This window comes from Sceloporus undulatus, chromosome 1 (assembly GCF_019175285.1).
Source record: "Sceloporus undulatus isolate JIND9_A2432 ecotype Alabama chromosome 1, SceUnd_v1.1, whole genome shotgun sequence".
Taxonomy (NCBI): Eukaryota; Metazoa; Chordata; class Lepidosauria; order Squamata; family Phrynosomatidae; genus Sceloporus; species Sceloporus undulatus.
In genome coordinates this window covers 107,584,096-107,609,356 of record NC_056522.1, presented here as the reverse complement: position 1 = coordinate 107,609,356, position 25,261 = coordinate 107,584,096, and the positions used below count along the sequence as shown (strand labels likewise).

Sequence of the window (25,261 nt, the reverse complement as noted above, 5' to 3'; positions counted from 1 at the left end):
ACAACTAATCAGACACATAGAAATTTAGATAAAACAAGATAGTGAAGGAGGAGGAGGCTTCCAAGGCTTTCAAGGAAGGACAGAGCTAAAGGAAAAGGAAATAGCTGATTATGAAGAGAAGAGAAGAGAAATACGATATGATATAATCAACACAACCCAATGTTCTGAAGTAATCCAGTAGCTATGGCAAGGCATCACATGACATATAGGAACTGTAGAAAGGATGAATATCTGATGTTCTTCAGGATCTTAATTCAGATCCTTGAAAGAAAATTAAAGCTCACTAAACATTTCCACCACATTTGTATTTAGCAGAACTGTGAAAGCATATGTAGTTGTGAATCTTCTAAAATGTTTCACTCGCTTACCTTTGACAGTAAGATTAAAACACCCAAGCCTGTCACCAGACAGTGAATCTGCTCCACATTGCAGCACCACAGCACTAGGTTGATACATCTCCATAACTTTGGATATAATCTGCAGAGAAGTAGCAATAACAGTGAACCTCCGGCTCCTATTCAGTCTCATAATATCAGCTATGAAATAATTTTCCAAATATACTCACAGGTTTAAATATCTGTCCATATGACTCATCATCAATTCCATCTCTCATTGGAAAGTTGACAGCATAATATTTGCCTTTTCCAGCACCTATATCCTAAAATAAATGCACAGCAAAACACTCTGATATTAGAAGACAACACATTATAACTGCCTGTGCTTAATTCTGGAGCCATTGGAGCTACAAGAGATGCTGTTGTGGACATGTAAAAAAATGCAAAGGGTGAAATGAATACCAGTATTAGAATGCCAGATGAACTCGGTATTCTTGGCTGACTTTTTCAGAATAAAGCATTTGATCAGTGCAGTAGAAGAAATCAATGTATTTGGTGTGCATGTGCCCAGACTAACAGGAGGATAAACATGTGAATAAGAAGAATAAGATCCAAATGGATAATTTTGATTTCATGATGTTGAAGTCATTGTAGGGGAAAATATAGCATCACCAAGAGACGGGATGGTATAAAATAGTCATACATGGGCAGATTAGTTTTAAATGACAACCTATTACCTGGGGATAGAGTGCAATGTCAAGGGCCTGCTCCATCAGATCCGTAAAGTCATATGCTAATATATCTACAAGAAACGTGCCACAATTCACTAAGCAATATACAGAATATTACTACTTTGTCTCTTCCTGTCATCATTAATGACACATAAATGGAATGTCAGATTTTCCTTTTAGTAGTCTAACCTTAAAACAAAGGGTACAGGTTTTCTTTATCTTTTATGTCAACCAATATGAAGTTATATTTTTATTATGTTGCAGCAAAAATAATTGAAGGTTTCATGACACCCATTGGGTGAATGAATTTATGTGGCAAAAGGTTTCCTTCATCAGATGCATCAAGCGTCATGCAGTCTGCTTACAAGAATATACCCATCCTTTTTTGAACAGGTACAGAATGCCTTAAGGCAGTTCCTTTTGGTTCTTCTACAAACTTAAAGGACAAGTTCTAAATTTCTGCACAGTAGCGGGCTAAGCAATATACTCAGAAAGGGTTGGAGAGCCATTTTTTTAAGTACATTTTTGAAACTGCTTCATACATTTGGATACATGGTAGTTTTCTTTTGTGTTGTGACACAGTGGAGATGGATATCTGTTGATATGAATCTATAGTACACTTCTTAGCTAAGTGAAACTCTTGAGACTAAACAAACTGGCCCAAAGGGCCTGGAGTGGAGGAGTGGGAGCCGCCCACCACCTGCCCCAACTCCACCCCCAAGCTGCCATCACACTGCCCACCTGACTGCACAGCAGGTGGCTTTATGGTGCTCCTTTGGTATGGCATTCAGACGGCACACACCAAAAGGAGTATCAAAAAGTGTCGCCTCAGCAGGATGGACGCCTTTTTCCGCTCCATTTGTTTTGTCCCTTTGACTTCTAAAAGAAGGCGATTTCTAGCCTTTTCCCTTCACTAGTGGTTCTTAGTATAAGTGAGCTTCCAATGTTACCATATTTTAAAAAGAACAAAACAATATGAATGTACTTTTGTTCACTGTTATTAACTATGGCCCCATACAAACGGCCAAAATAAAGTTGCTTCGGGTCACTTTGGAGGTATGTTGTTTAAATGATGCATGTGTCCTAAGAGTCCAAAAGCTGCACCAAAGCTGCGCTCAAGTCCTTAGGACTGGACCGTGGGTTTAGCACGGCTTCTGGACTCTTAGGAAGCATGCATCATTTAAACAGCATACCTCCAAAGTGCCCCGAAGCAGCTTTATTTTGGCCTGTCTGCATGGGGCCTAAGTCACATACAAATGGGCTTTCTGGAAATGGACTTTCAACAATGATTCTACCCAGAGATCCGCTTTCCCCTGTTCCCTGATACAGTTAAATTACTAAATACGTATACAATGTCACCAAAGCACAGAACACCACAAATCAGATCAATAAGCAGAAAATATACCGTCGCCCCCCCCCCCAATTCACTGTTTTTCCTTTCACTGATTTGATTAGTAACTTCTCTCTAGGTCCTCCAAAGTGATTCTATGGTCAACTTCGGGCTAGAGATTCTAAGAGAAGTGTTTCCTCAGGTTAGAAAAAAGCAGTCACATTTTTAATTTATATTTATTTATATTCATGGTTTTTCCACTTTTGCAGGTGGAAGATTGTCCCTAACCCCTGCACATGTTGAGGGAAGGGACTGTATATTATATTCTTACAGATAGGAAAGGTCCAAAAGTCTACCATGATCAAAACTAATAACAAAAAAGCCCCTAATGTTCAAACTAGCTCACTTGATCTTCTAGAAAATAAAAGCAAAACGGCATCACCCTTTTCACTCTCCTCATTTATTGGCTTTTTCTGAACTCTACCCCTGCCTCTAAAACTATGAAATGTGTTAGTGAAAGAAAAAGGTGTCTGGCTGGAAAGGTAGGAAAATAAATAAATAAATAAATAACCTGTCAACGAAGGGAATGGAGTCAATGAACAAAGGAGAAAAAGAGTTTTTGACTTTTGAAAGAGATGGGCAAATTTTCAACATTACTGAAGGAGAAATCGTTGGTCAGCTTTTTAAAAGAGTGGGGACCTTTTTTTTAACTTCATCTGAAGAATAAAGAAAAGAAGATTATGCTCATAGACTGGGATGCGTGAAGCATTTTTAGATCTTAGGAATATTAGAACAAAAGTGAGTTTGCAGTAGAAAAGAATGCTGTATTACTGAAGTTCACTATATTTTGCTTTAAGCTTTCCGGGAGGTTAGGAAGTTCAATTTTAGTTAGGTTGTTTTATGCAGCCATTTTGTTTAGTTTAGTTTGATTTACGGTAGTTTTTTAAGGGGAGGGGACAGAGAGAGCATTTAGATTTTTTAGAGATTATTATTATAAAAAGAAAAATAGCTTTGGATTTCGAACTTCTGTGTCATCAACTGGCATGAGGGGAATAACCCATGAGTGAGTGTATTGCTCTTCCATACCATCCAGAGAATGATTGAAAATTTCAGGAGCCTAGGGCAGTGATGGCGAACTTGTGGCACACGTGCCAGAGGTGGCACTCAGAGCCCTCTCTGTGGGCGCACATGCTGTCGCCCTAGCACAGAGTTTGCCAGAGTTTCTTACTAGAAAGCCAGAGGGATGTGGCACTTTGCAATAAATAAGTGGGGTCTGGGTTGCAGTTTGGGCACTCAGTTTGTAAAAGGTTCACCATCACTGGCCTAGGGTTTGAATCTTGCTTGTAATCCAAAGAAGAGTAGACTCAATAGCAAGATTTAGGCATGGGTTTCATAAAAAATGATAGCTTTATTATACTTGATAGGTATAGGAACAGTTTAAGGTCACTGCTTTTCGATGTTGTAAGAATTTACTTATTTTGTACATGAAGCAATGGTACCATCTTGTGGCCAGTCAGGATAATACACAAATACAGTAGCTGTCTCACCCAACATATGTCATTTCTATTAATTAAATAGAAAAAAAATCCACACCTTGCAACAACAGAAATTGCTATAATTGTAAACAACTAGGATATGATAGGCATTTAAAGCGTTACTGGCCTAATACATTTAACAACACTGAAAATACACCAATTTAAAAATCATTTCAGAGCACAGTAGAAACTAAAACTAATAATGTTGTAGTGCTCCAATGCTCATGTAACCCAATAATAAATCTATGTAATCTATGGTATAGTTTTCTTCCCAAAATAACAAGAAAGTTTAGATATTTATTCCCAATGCTTGAATTTCTCATCCAATACTATCTCTAGCCCAAGGTTATAATGTTGAAAGCTATGTACATTTATGAATACATTCAGGACTGCCACCAATTCAGTACTGAGTATAGCTACTGAATCAGTGGCATCGTGGCATATCAATACCTATATTACACTCCATTGATTTAAAGGGGTTTACTGTTGTAGGCACAAATAACTCGATTTAGTGGATTGTTGGTTTGTGTCTGATAGATTTGGGAGTGCAGATGCAACCAACACAAATTTGGTTGGCTTGGCCTTCATCCCCATTGTTTATTTCATATTTTCTTTTCAAATTTCTGTTTTCTCTTGCCACTACTCATATAATGAACTAGACTTGAGTACATATGCACTGATGTATCAAGTTAAAAGTCAGTCCTGTTCAATCTGAGCAATTTGAAGTGGTTTTTTTTTTGGTAAGGAGGACAAATTAATAATAATTAAAAACTAATGTAATTTGATAAATAGCCTTAAAGATAACACCTGCAAGATACTAACTTAATTAAATTGTAAACTTGAATCTTAACTCACCCTCAAATCCCCTGTACCAGGGAAATATTCACCATATTTATGGAATGATACAGTCATAACACGATCTGTTGTATAAAATGCTTCTTCAACACCATCACCATGATGAATATCAATATCAATGTACAACACTCTTTGGTGGTACCTGGAAAGCAATGTTAATGAAAGCAGCACCAATTAAACTCATTAGTTTTCCTTCAGAAATACACAAAATACAAACAAAGACATGGCACAATATGAAAAGGACTGGCTCCCAATCCTGGACTATTGGAACATTAAGTGGAAAATCAAAAAAGAACTCTTTAGAAACTAATGATCAACAGATATCATTCTATAGAGAAGGTAACTTTAGAACTCATATAGATACTAAATGTTAAGCAGAGAAACGGTTAAATGGATGAACTATATTGTACCAAAAATGGTAAATATGGTAATTACGTATACACCTGGTTTTGTAATATCTAAAATTCAATAAAGATATAAAGATATTAATAATAAAAAAGAAATACACAAAATACATCTGGTGCCCTTCCTTCTCTGGCTAAACAAGGTACATAAAGCATCCCAACAGCTCACATGCAGTTCTGTTGTTCATTTCTTAATACAAAAATAACCCAGTTCATAAAATTAGGGTTTATCTCGCCACAATATCAACAAGCAACAAGGTGTTGGCATATAACCATAATGGCAAGTAGTTAATATGTTAAATAATTATCTGAATAGGTAACAATTATCTGAAAATGGCATTTGCTATCAATGCAAATTTCATAGCAATTGTGAGGGCTGCAAAACATATCCTGTTAGCTAGGACTTAATTTTCCCCATAAACCGCTAACAGGCTGTGCTGAAGGAAAAATGTAGTCCAATCAACCTATAGCTGCCAGAAACGAGGAAGCCAACTTTGTCTTATTCTGATGAATTCTCTTCCTCCAGTGCAGCCACCTGACCCTGATCCATGAAGCTCTTGTGGCTCTAAGAAAGAGAATGGGGGAAACAATGGGCCTTTCAAACTACAGTCTAAGCAAAGAGATATAGAATGATCACTCTGTCTATCACTGCAAGAAAAAATCTTGTATTACCTTGGACATGTAACTCTGGGTAACCCACTCTAGAAAATGTACCTTCTTTTGAAACTCCAGTGTTCAGTTCACGTCAGTGCATCTCTAGTCTAATGGTTTCAGAGAAGCTAGATCTACTGCATCAGCTATCTCGCCTTCCATGGAGGATATACAGTGAGCCCATGCCATACGCAGGCTTGCTATAGGTGGCTTTCAGCTTACACTGAAGCCGCTCGCCAGAAAAGAGAATGGCATATGAGCCTGCATGCACAGCCACAGCATGAGCACGAGCCCCATTATATCCAATGGGGCTCAAGCATATGCGCTTTTTGCCTTACACAGGAGGGTCCGGAACAGATCCTCCGTGTAAGGCAAGGGCCCACTGTATGTTGATTACTCTCTTTCTGTATAGTTTGTGTTCCAAGGGAGTACATAGCTTGATACTGCTTGTATTCTCCTGTACTTTTTGCTTCTTGTTTTGTGCTAGAGACCTGGGGGGGGGGGCTCTGTTGGCTCTCTGTTGCAGATCCAGTAGAGAGAGGTTCCACTTATCAGCAAAATTTGTTTCTCAGAAGAGCCATCCCTCATTTGTATTTCACCCTTAAAAAAAAAAGGTAGATACTTGTGCTCTGATTTCTAGTCTTTCCACTTTTCCATACATTTTTTTACACAACACCCCAGGTCTCACACATTTATCTTTCTTGTTTTTATGAGACTTCTTGGGTACCCTTCAATTTCTCTAAGACATTTCCATATTCTCAACTGATGTATGGACATACTTTGCAAGGTATCCTAGTTTGAAGATCCTTAAATTTTACTTAACGTGTTGGTCAAAGATGCACATACCTCCTTGTGTATGTGTGACTAAGAAGATGCAACAAGAGGTTTGGGAGTCAGATTTACAGACTCTTCAGATAATCTATGCCTTGGATAAGATTCTCTGATGAGGTATCAAAGCACCTGTAATTTCAGGGCTGCTCAGCATCTTCCCCTTTGACAGAGATATTCATAACCTTATCCTGTAAAGGAACCATATTTTCCACTTGGAATATATCAACTAGGATCAGCACAAATCCTGTTTAGAGGTAGATCATCATCAGGTGGTACATTTCAGAATGTGCCCTTACAACAGGTTGACTTCAGTATTTTTTAAAACAAAACAAAACAAATGCTACAACTTTTGTATTGTTACAGAGGACTAAAATTCATCCAAACGACAGGATTAACTCCTAATACCACACACTAAAGTGAATATGAGCAATTTGATATAGCTGAGACAGTTCGGGTTTACAATGCCATTCACAATGTTGATTTGCAGAAAAAGACTGGGTAGATCACCAAATGAGATATATATGTTTATAGTTCCACAGCAAAGCTGCAGCTTATCTACTAATCAATAGAAACAGAAAATAATGAATCCATACACTTTCAGTAGTAATTCAGAAGAATGAAAGAGATAACTATAATACCAGTAACTTAATAATTTGCTACAAACCTCTAAGGCAATCATACTATTCAAAATAACTCCCTTTCATTGTTTCACTTTTATGAGACATGTTAGATCACACCCAAGGTCATTTTGAACAAGCAATACAAACATTTCAAAGTTAACCTATCCAGAACAAAGATGGATAGTTTTGCTATTCTTTAGTGTTGTGCTATTCTTTAGTGATACATTAAAATTTTTATGTTGTGCTATTCTTTAGTTATACATTTAAAAAAACTTTGAAAAAATACTAATTGCCAGTCAGTCCTCTGATCAACATATCAGCTTTAAGCCCCAAACCTATCATTTCAGAATCCTCACAGGACAAGTTAGGGGTTCAGCTTCACAATGAACTTACTTCAGTAATTCAAGAATAGCAAGCACAATATCATTGACATAACAGAAACCAGATGCTTCAGATTTCTTTGCATGATGAAGTCCTCCAGCCCAATTAACAGCCATGTCTGTTTGTTGTCTGTTTAATTTTACTGCTCCAGCTGAAGAATAATTGTGTAAAAAGACACAGATTAAATTATTGTTTCAGAGTGTTTTGTAGAAAAGAATGACAGTTTCTACTCAGGATTTTAATTTTTTAAAGATATTTCTATAGAAAGTGTCCTCAGGTATCTATAGTACTATGTCCTGCAGTAAATTATTACTGTGATTTTCTATTTTTTCTTCAGTTAATCGTTTTATTTTGAATTTTATTAATTCCCTCATTATCAACACAGCTACAAAAACACTTATCTATCTTACTTTTAAAAAATAATAATTTAATTGATGGCCTTTTAAAAGTCATTCTTTTGAAGGGTAAAGGTAATTCTAAGGATGATATACTTACCTACAGAACCTCCAGTTGACAGTTGACAGAATTCAAAAAGTCCATCAAACACAGGACAGTCTTCCCCAACATTAACTGTAAAGGGCAAATTCAATTAATCTTCAGGTTCATTGTTCCAAACTCTATGTAGAATACTACTTTCTTTGTACAGGCAGCAAACTAGACAACTGACCATTCAAATACTGTCAGGTAATTCTATACAATCACAGTTGTCATGTGGAGATGGCGGGTTTCAAACTGAGTCCTTAAAACATTTGGATTTCAGTATGTTTTAGAAATTAATTCCACTGGTTCATAGTAACTGTTAATTACCAATTACCAATAGCAATAGAAAGTACATTTCTATACCACTTATCAGTGCACTTAAGCACTTCCTAAGCGGTTTACAAAGTGTAAGCTAATTGCCCCCAACAATCTCGATACTCATTTTAGTGACCTGGGAAGGATGCAAACCTGAGTCAAGTTTGAGCCCTTTTGCTGATATTGAACTCGCAACCTTATGGTTTGTGAGCGAGTGGCTGCAGTACAGGCATTTAACCACTGTGCCACCAGGGCTTATCTTTGTACTAATAAAAATCAATGCTTTCATAACTCATGACCATCATTTGATAATATTTGAAAAGTCAATAGTTGACTGCCACTCTTTTATATTCAAAGGTAATTGATGTGGAGATAGGGACATTGGCTCTTACCTGTGATATGTGCATTTCCAGTAGATAAGAGCCCCACATCCTGTAGTTTGGGTTATGCTCCTCCCACTCACTCCAATAGACAGGCAGTAAAAAGAGACCTTAGGTGGAGCTAACCATAGGAGGCCAGTCATTACAACAGCCAAATGCTCCAGAAAAAACGTAAACAATTTATTTGGATATCCAACTATAGAGAATTGGATGGCGACAGAGACAGCCAGTGAGCAATCTAGCTTGCTCCCCAAAGGGAAGAACTATGTGGATATGAAATATCCCTATGCCAGCACTCCTGAGGGTGGGCCAGGATGTGGGGCTCTTATCTACTGGAAATGGACATATCACAGGTAAGAGCCAATGTCCCCTTTTCCAGTAGATAAGCCCCCCACATCCTGTACTTTAGTATTTACCAAAGCCGATCTAAACAGGGTGGGCGGTGTTGGCCCTTCAGTGACATAGGTTTGAGCACCTGCTGCAAGACCCTGCTATCACCAGCAGCCTCAGCCGAACCAAGCTGTCAAGCTAGTGATGCCTAACAAGTGTGTATGGTGGCTTCCATGTGGCTAACCTGATGGTCTTTGATATAGGACCTATGATGGCTAGAGATGCTAATGCACCTGTACTCTTTAGTATAGGTGACTTGGTTTATGGTGGTAACCTCCCAAGGATTCATGGCAGGTAGTAATGTAGGGCCTGATCCACCTGCTAGGCATAGAGGCTGATGCCTTCTTGCCCATAGAATAGGGCTAAAAGGAAACAAAGTGGCGTGTCAGAGGTACGAAAGCTGTTTCTCCTATATGGGTGGGTGGCTCTCCAGCATGGTGTATGTTTTATATTCTTTCCAATGCCTGGGAGAATGAAGGAGAAGGCTGAACTCTGAGGAGGTTACAGCTCACCCTAAGTGTGGGGTCTAGCTGAATTGCCATAGAGTCAGTTCTAATAACATTTAGCTGCTAGTGTGATAGCAGGACCCCAGGCTCAGACCCCCTATGTTGCAAAGGGGAAGCAATCAGAAGGGGCCCCAACTAGGCAAATGGTTTAGAGAGCTCGCCCTCAGGAACTAAGACTGTCAGCACACTCAGGACCATGTATAAATTCCAGAAGAGAAATGGTGTTCTGTAGGCAAAGCAAGCAACAAGTCACCTGAGGAGTCTCTGCCCATGGAGATGGGATGCCATCCCATCCTGGAGTGGCTATACTGAAGAAGTTGCAGAGCAACAGCAACACATCCTTCTGGAGTAATAGGCAGGACAAGACTGGCCTTCTAGGGTTAGCTCCACCCATGTGGGGTCAACCAGAAGGTCTCTTTTTACTGCCTACCTATTGGAGTGTGTGGAAGGAGCATAACCCAAACTACAGGATGTAGGGGTCTTATCTACTGGGAAATCGTACTGCATCCCCCCTCTCCCTGCAAAACATAATTTAACCTTTTAAAAAACCTGCCAGGCTTACTTCCCTGAGCAGGTGAACACATGGTAGAGGCACCTTTGGACGCAAGTCTCTATCAGCTTTGTGCATCTGATTCATGCAATTTCCCCCCATTCCTCTGGCAAAATTGCTGCAGCTCACTCATGATGGATGGGGTCCAAGTTGGCTCCATCCATCTTGTCGTCAATCCTGACCAGTTTCTCAGTCGCTGCTGAGGAAAATCATCCCCACAACATCATGTTGCCACAGTGGGAATGGTGTTATCATGGCAATGATTACTGTTGGGTTTGTGCCAAACATAACATTTTGCAGCAAGGTCAAAAAGTTCAATTTTGGTCTTATCGGATCAGAAATCTTTCCCCATTTTAGTAATATTTGGTGCATTAGTGCTTTTGCACAATTTATTCCAGACTTGTCTGGATACCTTCTTGATCCTCATGATGCTGCCTGTTTAGCTATGCTGTTCAACAAATTATGGTGCCTTTCAGAAACAGCTGCATTCAAACTGATATACAATATGCAGCACTGAAAGTGCACACAGGTAGACTCCATTCAAGTACATATGTGATTTCTGGAAGCAATGGGTTAGTCACAGCAAAGTGAATCACAGACTCACAGAGTTGGAAGAGACCGCAAGGGCCATCCATTCCAATCCCCTGCCATGCAAGAAATCTAAATCAAAGCATCCCCAACAGATGGCCATCCAGCCTATGTTTAAAGACCTCCAAGGAGGGAGATTCTAATACACTCTGAGGGAGTTTGTTTCACTGTCGAACATCCCTTACTGTCAGGAAGTTCCTCCTAATGTTGAGGCGGAATCTCTTTTCCTGTAGCTTGCATCTATTGTTCCAGGTCCTAGTCTCTGGAGCAGCAGAAAACAAACTAGCTCCCTCCTCAATATGACATCCCTTCAAATATTTAAACAGGGCTATCATCTCACCTCTTAGCTTTCTCTTTCCCAGGCTAAACATCCCCAGCTCCCTAAGTTTATCCTCACAGGGAATAGTTTCCAGACCCTTCACCGTTCTGGTCACCCTCCTTTGGACACACTCCGGTTTCTCAACATCCTTTTTAAATTGTGGTGCCCAGAACTGGACACAATATTCCAGTTGGGGCCTGACCAGAGCAGAATAGAGTGCACTATTACTTCCCTTGATCTAGACACCATACTTTTATTGATGCAGCCTAAAATCGCATTGGCCTTGAAGGCTATCTGTTCTCGTTTCCACAATTTATGTGCCACAATAAAACATATGTTGTGCATTCACAGTGTTGAGTATCTTGTAGTATACCAAGTAGGAACCAAGAATACAAATTAAATCACTATTGGTTCCAGGTTGTAACACAACAAAATGTAACATAGACAAATGATATGTACATGCATGAATAAGTCTGCAAGGCATTGTAATCATTATATGTCAAACTTCAGTTTATCAGATTTTTCGTTCCAACAACAGCAAAGCAATATATCAATGGGATTTATGTAAATGTTTAATTACTGAGTAGTGATTATTCCAGTCAAAACTAGCATTTTATCAAATCAGCAATTAACAATTAAGATGAACTAGAATATTTTCCTTAAAGGAAATATTTATTTAATTAAGAAAAACAGAACTGTCCCTAAAGACAGCAAGAGTGTTCAGAGGGTGTTTGCATCTGCCTTCCTCTGAGGCTCAGAGGATGTGACTGGCACAAGGGTCATAATCAAACGCTCTAGCCACTACATTACACTGTTTCTCTGTATGTTTCTAATATTTTGCTATGCTGTCCTTCAAAATTCCTTTTGGAATCCATATTCAGAAAATGAAAAAAATGAAGAAACCTGAAAAAAAGAAGATTGCAGTACTCCTCCATGCTATCTACCATACATTTTAAGGGCAGAACCTTTCAGATATATTATGTTAATTTTGCGCAAAGAACACCTTCCTGTAATGAAGGTTTAATTAATGTAACACAGTCCAAGATGTCCCCTGGACTCATGCACTCATTCCTTTTTCTCTTTGTTAATACTCATTACAATGTAGTGTTAGAGATGTGTGATCATATGGTAATTTCACCCAGGAAGAATTTATACAAGACACCAAAGGCTGAAGCTGATTTAAGTTTCTGTTTTAAAAGTTAACCAAGGTTAGAAGTAATAATGTTACACAAGTGAAGAACTAATGCTGTAGCAGTTAACTTTATCCAAGGAGGAGAGAAAGGTGTATGTAAACCTGAAATGAAACTAACATATGAAACAAGGAATGCTCTCAATTGTCAAACCATGATTTGGCAATTTGGCAACATTACATCTGAACAAGGTTGGAAAGCTATCATTAGAACAGCAGGCAACTACCAATTCAAAATATCAGTAAACCACTAATATTCTAATAGATACTCTACATTAAACTAAAATAGTCAGTATACAACTCTCCACTTTTAACTATCAAGTCTCCAAGGTAAAATTGCAAAAAAGATTATGTTAGGCAAGGAAATGAACAGAGCAACAAATTTATATTTTCCATGTAATCTATGGTCCAAAACACACTCCAGAAATAATCCAGTTTGAGACCGCTTTAACTGCCCTGGCTCAATGCTAGGGAATTCTGGGAACTAGTTTTGTGAGACATTTCGGCTTCTCTGTCAGACAGCTTTGGTGCCACAATAAACTACAATTCACAGGATTCCCTAGCCCAGAGCAGTTAAAGTGGTTTCAAACTGGATTTATTTCTGCAGTGTGTTTTGGGCCTAAGTTGTTGTTGTTGTTATTATTATTATTAGTTGATATTTTGGGGAAGTGCACTCAAAAGTTAAGGATTTATTTATATTTCATTCAATATCAGACTTACATCTTTGCATCTGTTTGCTATATTCAGACATATTGTCAGGTCTTATTGAGCGAAGAAATTTGATGTACTCATCACTGTGGTATTTCGTCATTTCTTCTGCTGTGGCTTTGTGGGGTCGCTAATAAACAAGAAAGAATGAAATGGGCCTGATAGCAAATAGGAGGAAACAACACTTCATATAGTTTTGGCATTTTAAATTCACATTTATTTATGTTTTAGCATTTTAGTTTTCAGCCTACAACATTCACAAGCACAAAACAGTTCTTGTATAGATGTTATTGTCACTAGGTTGATACAATAAAGTCAATTTTGTATTTAGTTCTTACATTGTATCAGCTATGTAATAGGTAAATACAACAGAATGCAATGTTCTCATCAACAGAAGAGAACATTTGTGATACATACTATCTGGATATCCAATTTGTGAAAATGTTTCTTTTTCCCCTGATGAAATTTTACAGGCATTCTTCCTTGGAAGAAAAATGCTATATGAAATAAGTGTTTTCCACAATCATATAAAATGCTGATATGAAATTCCTGGAAAAAAATCCCAAAATTAACACAGATAGGAAGTATTACATTTATGATTACAAGTTGGGTATCCCTTATCCAAAATACTTGGGACCAGAAGTTTTCCATATTTTGGATTTTGGAATACCTATATTTGAGTATAATGAGATTTAACTATGTTGGAAAGAAACTAAGGATCTGTGAAATGGTGGGAATCCAAGCAAATTAGGAGGAATAGCTAATACCCCAAAGGAGAAGATCAAAATTCAAAATGACCTGAATACATTAGAAAACTGGGCCAAAACTAACAAAATGAATTTCAACAGGGAGAAATGTAAGGTACTTCACTTAGGCAGAAAAAATGAAATGCATAGATATAGGATGAGGGACACCTGGCTTGACAAGACTACATGTGATAGGGATCTAGGAGTCTTAGTAGACCCACAAATTGAAAATGAGGCAACAGTGCGATGCAGCAGCTAAAAAGGTCAATGTGATTTCCAGGCTGCATCAATAAAAGTACAGTGTCTAGATAAAGGGAAGTAATAGTACTACACTCGTCCCCCGGGTTACGAAATTAATTCGTTCCGCCGCCATTTTCGTAACCCGGAAGTCTTTCGCAAGCCGAATTGCCATAGGCGCTTAATGGGGAAAAGCCGCGATTCCGTGCAAAATGGCACCGAAAAGCACCAAAACTTTTTTCGCAAGCCGGAAAAACCTTCGTAACCCGGAATTATTTTGTATTTTTTTTTTTCGTAACCCGGAAATTTCGTAACGCGGCGCATTCGTATCCCGGGGGACGAGTGTATAATATAATGCAAGCACCTCATCCACAGGCTTGCCATCACGGCTTTAAGCTTACACAGACTGCAAGCCCCAGATGTTACAATGGTGTGCGTGTCTCTGGTGCGTATGCTGCACACAGGAGGGCACAGTCATTGAAACAAATGGGACTTGAGGTCCCACATTTTTTGCCATCCCCTGGGTATACAAATGGCCTACTGTATCCTGCTTTTGGTAAGGACTCACCTGGAATACTGTGTCCAGTTCTGGACACAATTCAAAAAAAATACTGAGAAGCTACAGTGTGTTCAAAGGAAGGCAACCAAAATGGTTAAGAGTCTGGAAACCATGCCTTATGAGGAGACACTTAGGGAGCTGGATATGTTTAGCCTGGAGAAGAGAAAGTTAAGGGGTGATTTGATAGCCTTGTTTAAACATCTGAAGGGGTGTCACACTGAGGATGGAGCAAGCTTGTTTTCTTCTGCTCCAGAGAACAGGACCTGATTCAAACTTCAGGAAAAGCAATTCCAGCTCAACTTTCGGAGAAAGTTCCTGACAGCAAGAGCTGTTCAACAGTGGAAGACACTCCCTTGGAGAGTGGTGAAGTTTCCTTCTTTGGAGGTTTTTAAATAGAGACTGGCAGGGGGTTGTACTGAATGGCCCTTGTGGTCTCTTCCTAGTCTGTGATTCTATAGATCAATGCTTCCTGCCCATTTCACAGATCCTTGTCTCTTTCCAGCCTCTCAAATACAGTACAGGTATGCTGTTCAAAAAGCATTGTATTTTGGAGTATTTTGAAGTGCTGGATAAGGCATACTCAACCTGTATTGTAATTATAATAAATACTATAACAACAGTATATTTATATGGTATCATATGTATTACTAACACTATATTCTCTTCACTTGTCATTACTATCTGTATAACAGAACCATAATGGCATACTCACATAGATTTCCATTTTTTCTGTACAAGCCATAATTTAGTAGCAAGTTGTGGGTCATGCGAATCCTGTGAGGTTTCATTGGGTGTCCCTGTCCATAATAATAGTTCCCAATATCACCTAGAAATAAACAAATTAGTCATACTTGAATGTCTAACCAGATTTTTTCTTAATTTACCTTATCTAGTTTCTCTCACTTTATGATCCACAGTAGCTTGTCACAACAAAAACTGCTTTCTGCCTTGGTAAACATTTCTTACGCATGGTATTTTGCTACTGACTACTGCAGCATTCTTAATTCTGTCTAAAGCTACATCAAAGTGAAACTTCAGCCCAGAAGCAAAACTACACAGGTACAAGGCACACTTGACATTCTCAAACAAGCAGACTAACTCTAGAAACATACATACTGCATTGGCCCTTCACTGAATCACACAGGAGAGGTCTACCCATGAGACTCATACTGTGAGCCTGTATGTTGGCTTCAGTGTTAATAGGTTTGTAGACATCACCTATTTTCCTTATTCCCTTAATAGTTCTTGTTTCCATTTCAGCCCCAAATGTTTAGATTAGGCTTGACATTGATTTCAGCCTGATTCAAAACATATCACAACATTATGTAAACATATTAAAAGAAAACTGCCATGGACCCACCTGATTGTTTCAGGATGTTTTTTTTTTAATGACTAAAAATATTTTATACTGTTGTTTTATACTGTTGTTAAATTATGTTCTAATTTATTGTATTTTCAAAACTATTTTAAAGTTTTTTCTCTGAACTGCCATGGAGAGGCTTTGTTTGGAAAGACTATATAATATTCGGGGGGGGGGGGGGGGATCCTCCCGATGCCTAACTATTACAAACAGATATGCCCTCTATTTTTCTTTTTTAAAAAAGAGCTTTAAGGGGTGCAATTTAGAACAGAGAGCCCACTTTCTACACATAACACTTCCTTCCAATTATAATTTCCCAACAGCTTTTCCAACGCAGTGTATGTGTGTTTGTGTATACATGCCTTCAAGTCACTTGTCAACTTACAGCACCCGTCTGACTTTCATGGCAAGGAAAACTCGAGTCTAAGCTGCACTATTAAAAAAATGCAGTTTTTTTAACCACTTCAACTGCCATGGCTCAATGCTGTGGAATTCTGGGAGTTGTAGTTTTGTGAGATATTCAGCCTGATTGGTTAGAGAAATCTGGTGAGAACCAAATTACAAATCCCAGGATTCCATGGCACTGAACCATGACAGTTAAAATGTTCTCAAACTGCATTATTTCTGTAGTGTAAATGAGCCCTCAAGGTGGTTTTTCAGTTCCTTCCTCTGAAATGTAGCCTGTAGCACCTGGTATCCTCTAGTAGCCTCCCATTCAAGCATTAACCAGGGCTGACCTGCTTAGTGTCCAAGATCAAACAGGATCTGGTGTATTAAAGGCTGGTTCTAAATGCAAAGAGAACTTCTTTGTCTCCCCATTGATGGGGGGCGGAGGGGGAAAAGAGAATGGAAGAATGCAGGAAGTGCTTCATAGAGATGTTGTTGTTATATGCCTTCAAGTCATTTCCTGCTTATGGCTACCCTAAGACAAACCTATCATGGGGCTTTCTTGGCAAAAGTTCTTCAAGGGACGTTTGTCATTGCCTTCCCCTGAGGCTGAGAGCATGTGACTTGCTCAAGTCATCCACTGGGTTTCATGGCTGAGCTGGGAAGCTAACTCTGATCTCCAGAGTCAAAGTCCAACATGCAAACCACTATGCCATATTGACTCTCACTGACTCAACACCTATTTTACTCATCACCTCTCTGCTCTTAATTGCATCTATCTAAAATGCTTTTTTGATCACACTATAGCTGACAAGGCTAATTACCATCCCATCCAAGCAACATACAGTTATGTTCTTACTTTTTAAAATCAAAACACCAGAATTGAATAATTGCATACCAGGACTACAAAATTACATATTTTCATGATGCTAACATGTTAACTGTAGTAATTGTCCAACCTTATTTGAAAGTACAACTATATCAAATAATTGCAACATTTACAAATTAGGCAAATTATTGGGAATGTTCAGCAACTAATAATCAAACTTTTCAGCTTAACTTCACTCCATGAACATTAAAGTTATGTAAAAAAATTCTAACAGGACAAGATCAATATAGATTCAAAAAAGCGTACATGAAAAATAAATATCACCATGATCTAACACATGTTATAAACTGCTTTAACGTGTGACATATTAATGTGTAATATTAATGCAACTCAATAAAGGTGAAAATAGTTATCAAGCATTCTTAGAATAATCAGTATTCTAAATCATGCATAACCCAACTGTTATTGTAAACTTATATATGACATTCCCCTTCAATATATTATTTACTTTATTTATTACCGTATCTACTAAATTATTTCCCTTCAGGAAAACCAATCAAAACATGCTCCTCAATCATTTTTATAAATGTTTTTAATATAACCTACTGCACCATAAAGTTTAGAACAGTGTGCAATCCAAAAAAAGACTGCAATGCCAATCATCTGAATAGACTGGGGATTAAAATGGTACAGACTGAAGAAGCAGCCTTTTCAAGAGGTGATAACTCTAACCTCACACTGTTAGTTGCAATGGGCCTTCCTTGCCCTCTACAAATCTACAGGCTGCCCAAAAATCCGTTCTGGAGTTTCCCTGTCCCCCAGAGTAGATTTTGAGAGTACAAGGGAGATTGTCACCACCTAATTCTGCTAACGGGGCTAATTTCTCTGTGGCAGTACATTTTGCGATCCTGGCCATGATCACTACCATAGAAATACAGTAATATTAATTCATAGCAGTGTATATTAATCTGGGATCAATAAATGTATCTTCAACTGCAGTTGAAAGGAGGCTAGTGACATAAGGGTCTGAGTGATGCCAATGTCTTACTTGCTATAGGTCAGTGCTTCTCAATTATTTTCTGTCATGCCCCCCCAGGAAGAAGAAAACATTTCGCGCCCCCCGCACGACTGTAAATAGTATCATTTGTCTATAAAATGGTTATAAGTAAACCTCTGCATAACAGAGCCTTGCGCCCCCCTTTATGAAGCCTTGCGCCCCCCTGGGGGGCCTGCCCCACTCTTTGAGAAAGGCTGCTATAGGTATAAATTATACTACATTGGACCCTTGTTATACGCTGGGGTTTGGTTCTAAGATCCCCTGTGGATAACAAAATCTGTGGATACTCAAGTCCCATTAAATATAATGACATAGCAAATGGTGTCCCTTATAAAAAATGGAAAATCAAGGTCTGATATTTGAAATTTATACTTTTTTTGAACATTTTCAAACCGTGGATGCTTGAATCCATGTATAAAAATCCGTGTATAAGGAGGGTCAACTGCAATTTGACTACAGATAGGCAGGTTACTACTTTCTTCTGCCGTCCATATGAACATACAGAGGTCTATATACACATGGAAATACAGTAATATGAACTCAAAGGAGTGTATATTAATCTGGAATTAGTAAATGTATCTTCAACGCTCATTTAACTTTCTCAAGAAGCAATAAAACCACTAGAGCCTGGTGCCCACAAATCTCTGCCAGCTCACCCATCCCTATAGCAAGTAAGACATTGGCATCACTCAGACCCTTATGCCACCAATCTCCTTTCAACTATAGTTTCTCAATAGTTAAGAAATACCAGAGATCCCTTCTTAGCAACGTGTGAAACCTTCAGCCACCCCCCCCCTGGAAAAAAAAATCATGCACTGCAGCAAAGAGAAACACCCAATTAAATACTTTTTACCATTAACCACCTACATTATTTTCATATGTGCAAGAATGCAAGAGCAACATCTGTATTTATGCTGTCACTTAAATATCAGGACTATGCTAGTTGAACATTAATAACAAAGATGGCTTGTATTTCTGACATTCTACAACTTCACTCAGTTTTGTGTATAAATTCATCCTTGATAATACATCAGCATTTTCAGAGTAACAGACATACAGCCAAATTCTAGCCATTCTGTTATCAGCCAAAATCTCAGATAATAAAAAACTACTCCTACCGAGGAGCTTCTTCAATAGCTTTCTTCTTCAAAATCTAAACAAAGACAGAACAACAAAGAAGGCAACTGCCACTGGCTTTCTTGATTGCATTTTGAAAATCTACAGAAGGCTACAATACTTTGGATTATGTGAAACAGATTTGTTCACTGTACAGTCCCCCTTTTGCCAACAACAGGTCGAATTCACAGCTACCTGCTGCAATACCATCAGTGTGTTATACAGAGTTCAAAATACTTCTTAGAAATACCATTTTCAAGTGGCACCCTCTAAAAAAACCCTACCAGTCATTTATTCATACCTCATAGTGATAAAAGGATACTTTATTGATTACTGATCATATACTTCAATACTGAAACATTATTACTGTTTTCATTCTTGTAAACAACTCCTCCAACACTGATTTTTTTAAAAACAAAACAAAAACCTAGCCTTCTAAACTGTAGAAGAGAATGAAAAAAGAGCTAGGTTTTGTGCTGGCCTTGGAAGATATGTTCAAAGCAGCATCGATATTTTTTAAAACCTTTACAAAAGGTGAAAAAACCAAAAGATAACCAGTATGGTGTAGTGGTTAGTGCACTGGACTAGGAAATTGGAGGACCAGGGTCTGAATCTCTGCTTGGTGTCATGTTCTAGCAGATTGTAGCTCAGAAATCCAAATTTCAGTATATTCAAGAGCCAAAGCAGTTCACAGTATGGTGATGTTGTTAGGACTGAGGCAATTTGGTTACACAATATCGAGGTGTTAGTATATAAGGCCCTAGTATATAAGGTCAAAGTTGATTTGGAGGGCCATCTGGATACACAATATAGTAAAAGCACAAAGCAATTCAAATCTCTTCATGCACTCAAACCCCATTTGTCATAAGAGCAAAACATTCCCTTTCCCAGAGCCAAGCCCCAGTTGTCTTCTCTTATACCATGCATTCCCACAGAACTCACTTTGGCAGCCTTCGAGGAATGCAAAGGCACCCCTGCCCCAAACACATTCTGCCAAGAAAACCAGGTATTTTTTATTATTATTATTTTATGCCCCTAACACTATGCAGCCTGCAGAGGGCTGCCCAGAGAGGAGGGAAGGAGAATAAGCAGGGATCGCCATAAGTCAAAAATGACTTGATGGCACACTACCACCACCAAAAAGAAACCAAACACCAACAGCAATGGGGAGAACTTCTGGTTCCCAGGTCTAATCTCATCCATGCAAATTCCTGAAGCAACCTGTGGAAGTTATAGGAATTCCCAGCACACAACATTCACCTCTCCTCACACATCAAATAGCAATCAGAGATAACAATGGGATCCCTATATCTAAACTCCCTATCTAGGGAAGAGGTAGTGTAGGCAAAGTTACCTCTGACTGAGTTGACTAGCAGCCAGTGATATCACAAGGCATGACCCTGATGTTAAGACCAGTATGCCCCTAACATCATTCAGCCCACAAAAGGCTGGGGGGAAAGGTGAGAGAATCTGGAAAATCCAAGGGAGAACTGTTTATTCAAAGGACAAAATTTTAAATTTTCTACTGGAAAAATTGGATATGTTGAATAATTTTCTGTAATAATTTCTGTAATTAGAGAAATGCTTTTTAAGCATTTGAATTATTCAAAATAGTTGGTACTGCACAATATGAAGATATTTAACTGAGACAATCTACAGAATAGGAGAAAGGTAATACTTATTCATAAATTAAACGTACAAAACACCCAAATTCAAGATCCATTTCTGCACCTGCTGGGTGTTTCCATATCCCTAAGACAGGCATATTGAAGGCCTTCATTGTACCTGATAATACACTGTTGAAGAATTCAATACAGTACTTACAACTTTCAGTTAAACTTTATATCTAGATACACTGCTAAGCTACTCCTCAAGCTTGCAAATGTTTCAGTTCAAATATCCATATTTACAGTGTCTGTTTTAGTTCCTCCTTCCCACATTATCAGATGACAAAACCTAAGATACACATGCTTAAACTGCATAGAGCTCTCTCTTTATGGACATATTAAGAATTTTTCTTCTACAAAATTAAAAGGTATAATCCTGTTCAGCTTTTATGATATCATAAACTGGATTTGCAATCTTGTAACTTTTGGGATTCACATTTATGGTTGTTAAGGACAGGGCATGATTAAAAAAACCAACTCTACTTTTTAAGCAAGGTGGAACCCCAACTGGAAAGTTTCTGAAGCCTTTCCAGGGGGCAGGAGCCAGAGGAAGGGAGCGCTCCGTTCCCCCGAACCCCCTCCACTATGGAAATGGCTGCCATGGGGGGGGGCATAAAATAACTTTATCTTTACTCACTGTTTTTCCACATTCGCAGGGGTGTTGTTCCCCTAACCCCTGCAAATGTGGAGGGCTGACTGTACATATTATTTACAGACAGCAAGGTTCAAATATTTTTTGCAAACAAATCACTAAAGAAAACTTCTCAAGACATTTAATTTTAAAATGTTTACTAAGTGTCTTGCTTTATACAAAAAGTGTGTGGGGGAACCTGTGGCCCACTAAATATTGTTGGGTGCCAGCTCTTACCATCCTTGACTATTGGCCAGACAGGTTGGAACTGACAGGCATTAAAGTGCAAGAGTGTATGGCGTAAGTTGTTCAATGGTTGGACTGGGACTTTGGAAATCTGGGTCCTAATCACCACAGAACCATGACATTCACTATTTGACTTTGGGCCAGTCAGTCTCTCTGGGTTCACCATCTATAATGCAGAAGCAATGCAGGCTGAAAACACTTTAACTGTCATGGCTCCATCCTATGGAAACCTGGGATTTGTAGTTTTGTGAGGCACAAACTCTCCTTGGCAGAGAAGGGTAAAGGCTTTGTAAAACTACCAACCCCAGGATTCCATAGGATGGACCTACAACACTTAAAGTGGTGCCGAACTGTATTGTTTCTACAGTGCAGGTGGCCCTCAGTTTGAGCTAACCCTCAGGTTTCCTGTGAAGATCACAGGAAGGACAGCCAGCTAGAGCTCATTTGAGAGAAGTCATTAGATACAAATTTAAGTACCTGGCAAGTCCAACAATCATCAGTAGGCTTCCTGTCCAAATTATACTCACACTCCTCCTTTTGTTCTTTTCAGGTGAGGGTCAGGTAGTTATTTCGGCAGTAATTAATAAAGGTCAGACTCTCTTTTACCTCTGTAAACAACTTTATTATATGCTGTCTTATGCTACCCTAATTTCCAGGAGCACAACACTTAAAAAGCATTACCTGCTCACATGAATGATGAGAAATCAACAAAACACTAAAATGACTGTTTTCTTATCAGCGGTATCTTGAAGCCTTATTTGGGGAGAGGAGGAAAAGCAACTGCAAATAAATGCCCTACTGAACAAAGAGGAAGCAGCATTAAGGGTAGTTCTGTGTGTCACCCAATAAAGAAACTTCAAGTTTTGATCCAAGAACAAGTCTTACGTTTTTCCATGGATTCGTTGTGGGGCCTTTGGCACTCCATCCAACAGACCTAAGTGGCCAGCAGACATCAATGAACACTGAAGGATTTTGTGCCAAATAGAAGACAAACAGATGGGTCCCTGAACAGATCAAGCCTGAACTCTCCCTGGAAGCCAACATGGCAAAACTGAGGCACTCGTATTTTGGCTACATCATGAGAAGGCATGAATCACTGGAAAAACAGTAATTCTAGGAAAGGTGGAAGGCACTAGAAAGAGAGGAAGACCACATGCCCAATGGTTAGACTCAGCCAGGGAGGTCATGGACCTGAGCAGAGAGGATGAGGATAGGGGACAACGGAGATGTCTCATTCACAGGGGCACATGAGCTGAGGTCAACTCAAAGTCAGTTAACAACAACAAAAACATGAATTAGTTGCAAACCTGCAGGATTTAATGAGGGTGAATGCTTGTGCGTGAATGTATAAGTCGATGAAATGAAAAGCAACAACAACAAATCCAAAATCCAGAAAAGTTCTGGTCCCTAGCATTTTGGATAAGAAGACTCAGCCTCTCTTTGCAAACACAGTCAGGAGAAGGGGTGCAACAGATAGGAGAAATGTGCGCCTTCAAGGTGTTCCCAACTTACGGCGACTCTATCATGGGGTCTTCTTGGCAAGATCTGTTCAGAGGTTTGTCACTGCCATCCTCTGAAGTTGAGAGAGTGAGACTTGGCCAAGATCACCTAGTGGGATTCTTGGCTGAGGAGGGAATGAAACACAGAGGCTTTCTGTACGGTCATTTGGGACGTCCAGAGGACGTCCCATTTTAAAAAAGGGGCGTCTCTTTTAGACGCCCCTGGGCCTAGTACGGACTCCGTCCGTACAAGATGGCGCCGGCCCTTCTACATGGCCGGCGCCATCTTTGCGTATCAGACGCTGAGCGTCCGTACGCGTCGCACCGCTGCTGACGTAGCGAGTGCGCCCCTGGCGCCTCGCTACGTCACAAACGCGACTCGAAAAGAAGCTCCATTTTGGAGCTTCTTTTTCAGTCCGCAGGGGAGCCGCGCCGTGTGGAGGCTCCGGCTCCCCCACAGACTAGCCGGCGGCGGCGGCAGACCGCCGCAAAGCGGCGCTCTGTACCCTGCCACAGATCTCCAGGCCCTACTAGTCCAACCTTCATGTTTTTACCTGAGAGGACGCCTCTCTAGGAATCCCTAGGTCCTCCAGGGCAACTCTGTGGCCAACGTCCGACGGACACTGGCCATAGAACTGCCCTGGAGGAGCCACAGAGGCCTAGTGGAGTCTCCTCTCTAGGAATCTCTAGGCCTTTTGGTGCAACCTTTAAAGTTGACCATAGAGTTGCACCGGAAGACCTAGATGTTCCTAGAGAGAATGTATTCATCAAATCTGCAAATATGGAGGGATGAGTGTGTTGTGTATTTTGGTTGGCCAATAAAGGCGCCACTGGTGGGTTTTTGTTTTGTATTTGTTAAATGGCCAACACAGCTTCCCCTGGATGCTTTCAGAAGGAGCTCTGGTGCACCAGCCACAACAAACTACAGTTCCCAGGATTCCCTAGCAGCACTGAGCCAAGAGGGCAGTTAAAAGCGGTCTGGAACTGCGGTGTGCCTTTGGACCCCACAGAGATAAACAAGTAAATGTGTGCTTCTTAGACTGATTACGGAGGGAAGGCTGAAACGGAGGGCACGGGTCTTCCTAGGAAAGGAGGACCCAGTCTGGTCTCTCTCTCTCTCTCTCTCTCTCTGTCTGCAGCAGACACAATAGGCGAAGGGGAGTGGGCGGGGCTTCCCAGTGCGCGTGCGCGGAGGGGCGAGAGAAGGAGAAGGCGCGCGAGGACAAGAGTCAGGGGAAGGGGATGCGCGCGCACTCGTCGGGGGGCAGCAAACGACCAACGGATACGCGTCGAAGCACCAAAGCAAAGATCGGGCGGGCGGCAGCGGCGGTTGAGGCGCTCCTTCGGCGCTGCGCTCCCCTCAGGACACACACAGAGAGGGATCCCTGTCTCCCTCACAGTCTCACACAAACACAACACAGACAGCCTCCCTCGCTCACCGTCATAGTAGTAACAGACTTTCTTCTTGCCGCCTCCCTGACTGTACGCCATGGAAGCCGTCTGACGGGGGGCTCTCTGGACCAAAAAAGCGGAGCCGGAGATGCCTTGCGCCGAGGGAGGGCGGGGCTGCGTCACGAAGGGCCCGCCCCCCGCCCAACCGGAGGGGCGAACCATTGGGCTGGAAAGAGAGGGGGGACGAGGAGGAGGAAAACCCGATTCCCGTTTCCTGTCGTAGGTTAACAGGAACGATTTAATGTTGGTGCACGCTGCGATTAGTGAGGAGAGGAAGGTCCACGGTTATTGAGGAGAATCCGAAAAAAAATTGCCAATTGCCTCGCCTCCCCCCGTTTTCCTCGCATAATGGTACAGGCGGCGCAAAGAAGCGGGCC

At 40.1% G+C, this 25,261-nt stretch overlaps 1 protein-coding gene across 1 annotated transcript in view; it reads right to left on the bottom strand.

The window, feature by feature from the left end:
• HDAC2 (histone deacetylase 2) overlaps positions 1-25,012 on the bottom strand; it is a 31,861-nt gene extending 6,849 nt beyond the window's left edge. Inside the window, 9 exon segments of the mRNA XM_042477451.1 lie at positions 369-477; positions 566-658; positions 4,787-4,928; positions 7,686-7,824; positions 8,169-8,243; positions 13,111-13,228; positions 15,353-15,367; positions 15,369-15,466; positions 24,872-25,012. Coding sequence (XP_042333385.1) covers positions 369-477; positions 566-658; positions 4,787-4,928; positions 7,686-7,824; positions 8,169-8,243; positions 13,111-13,228; positions 15,353-15,367; positions 15,369-15,466; positions 24,872-24,923 — 841 coding nt within the window. The 5' untranslated portion in view covers positions 24,924-25,012.
• Positions 25,013-25,261: the final 249 nt, after the last annotated feature.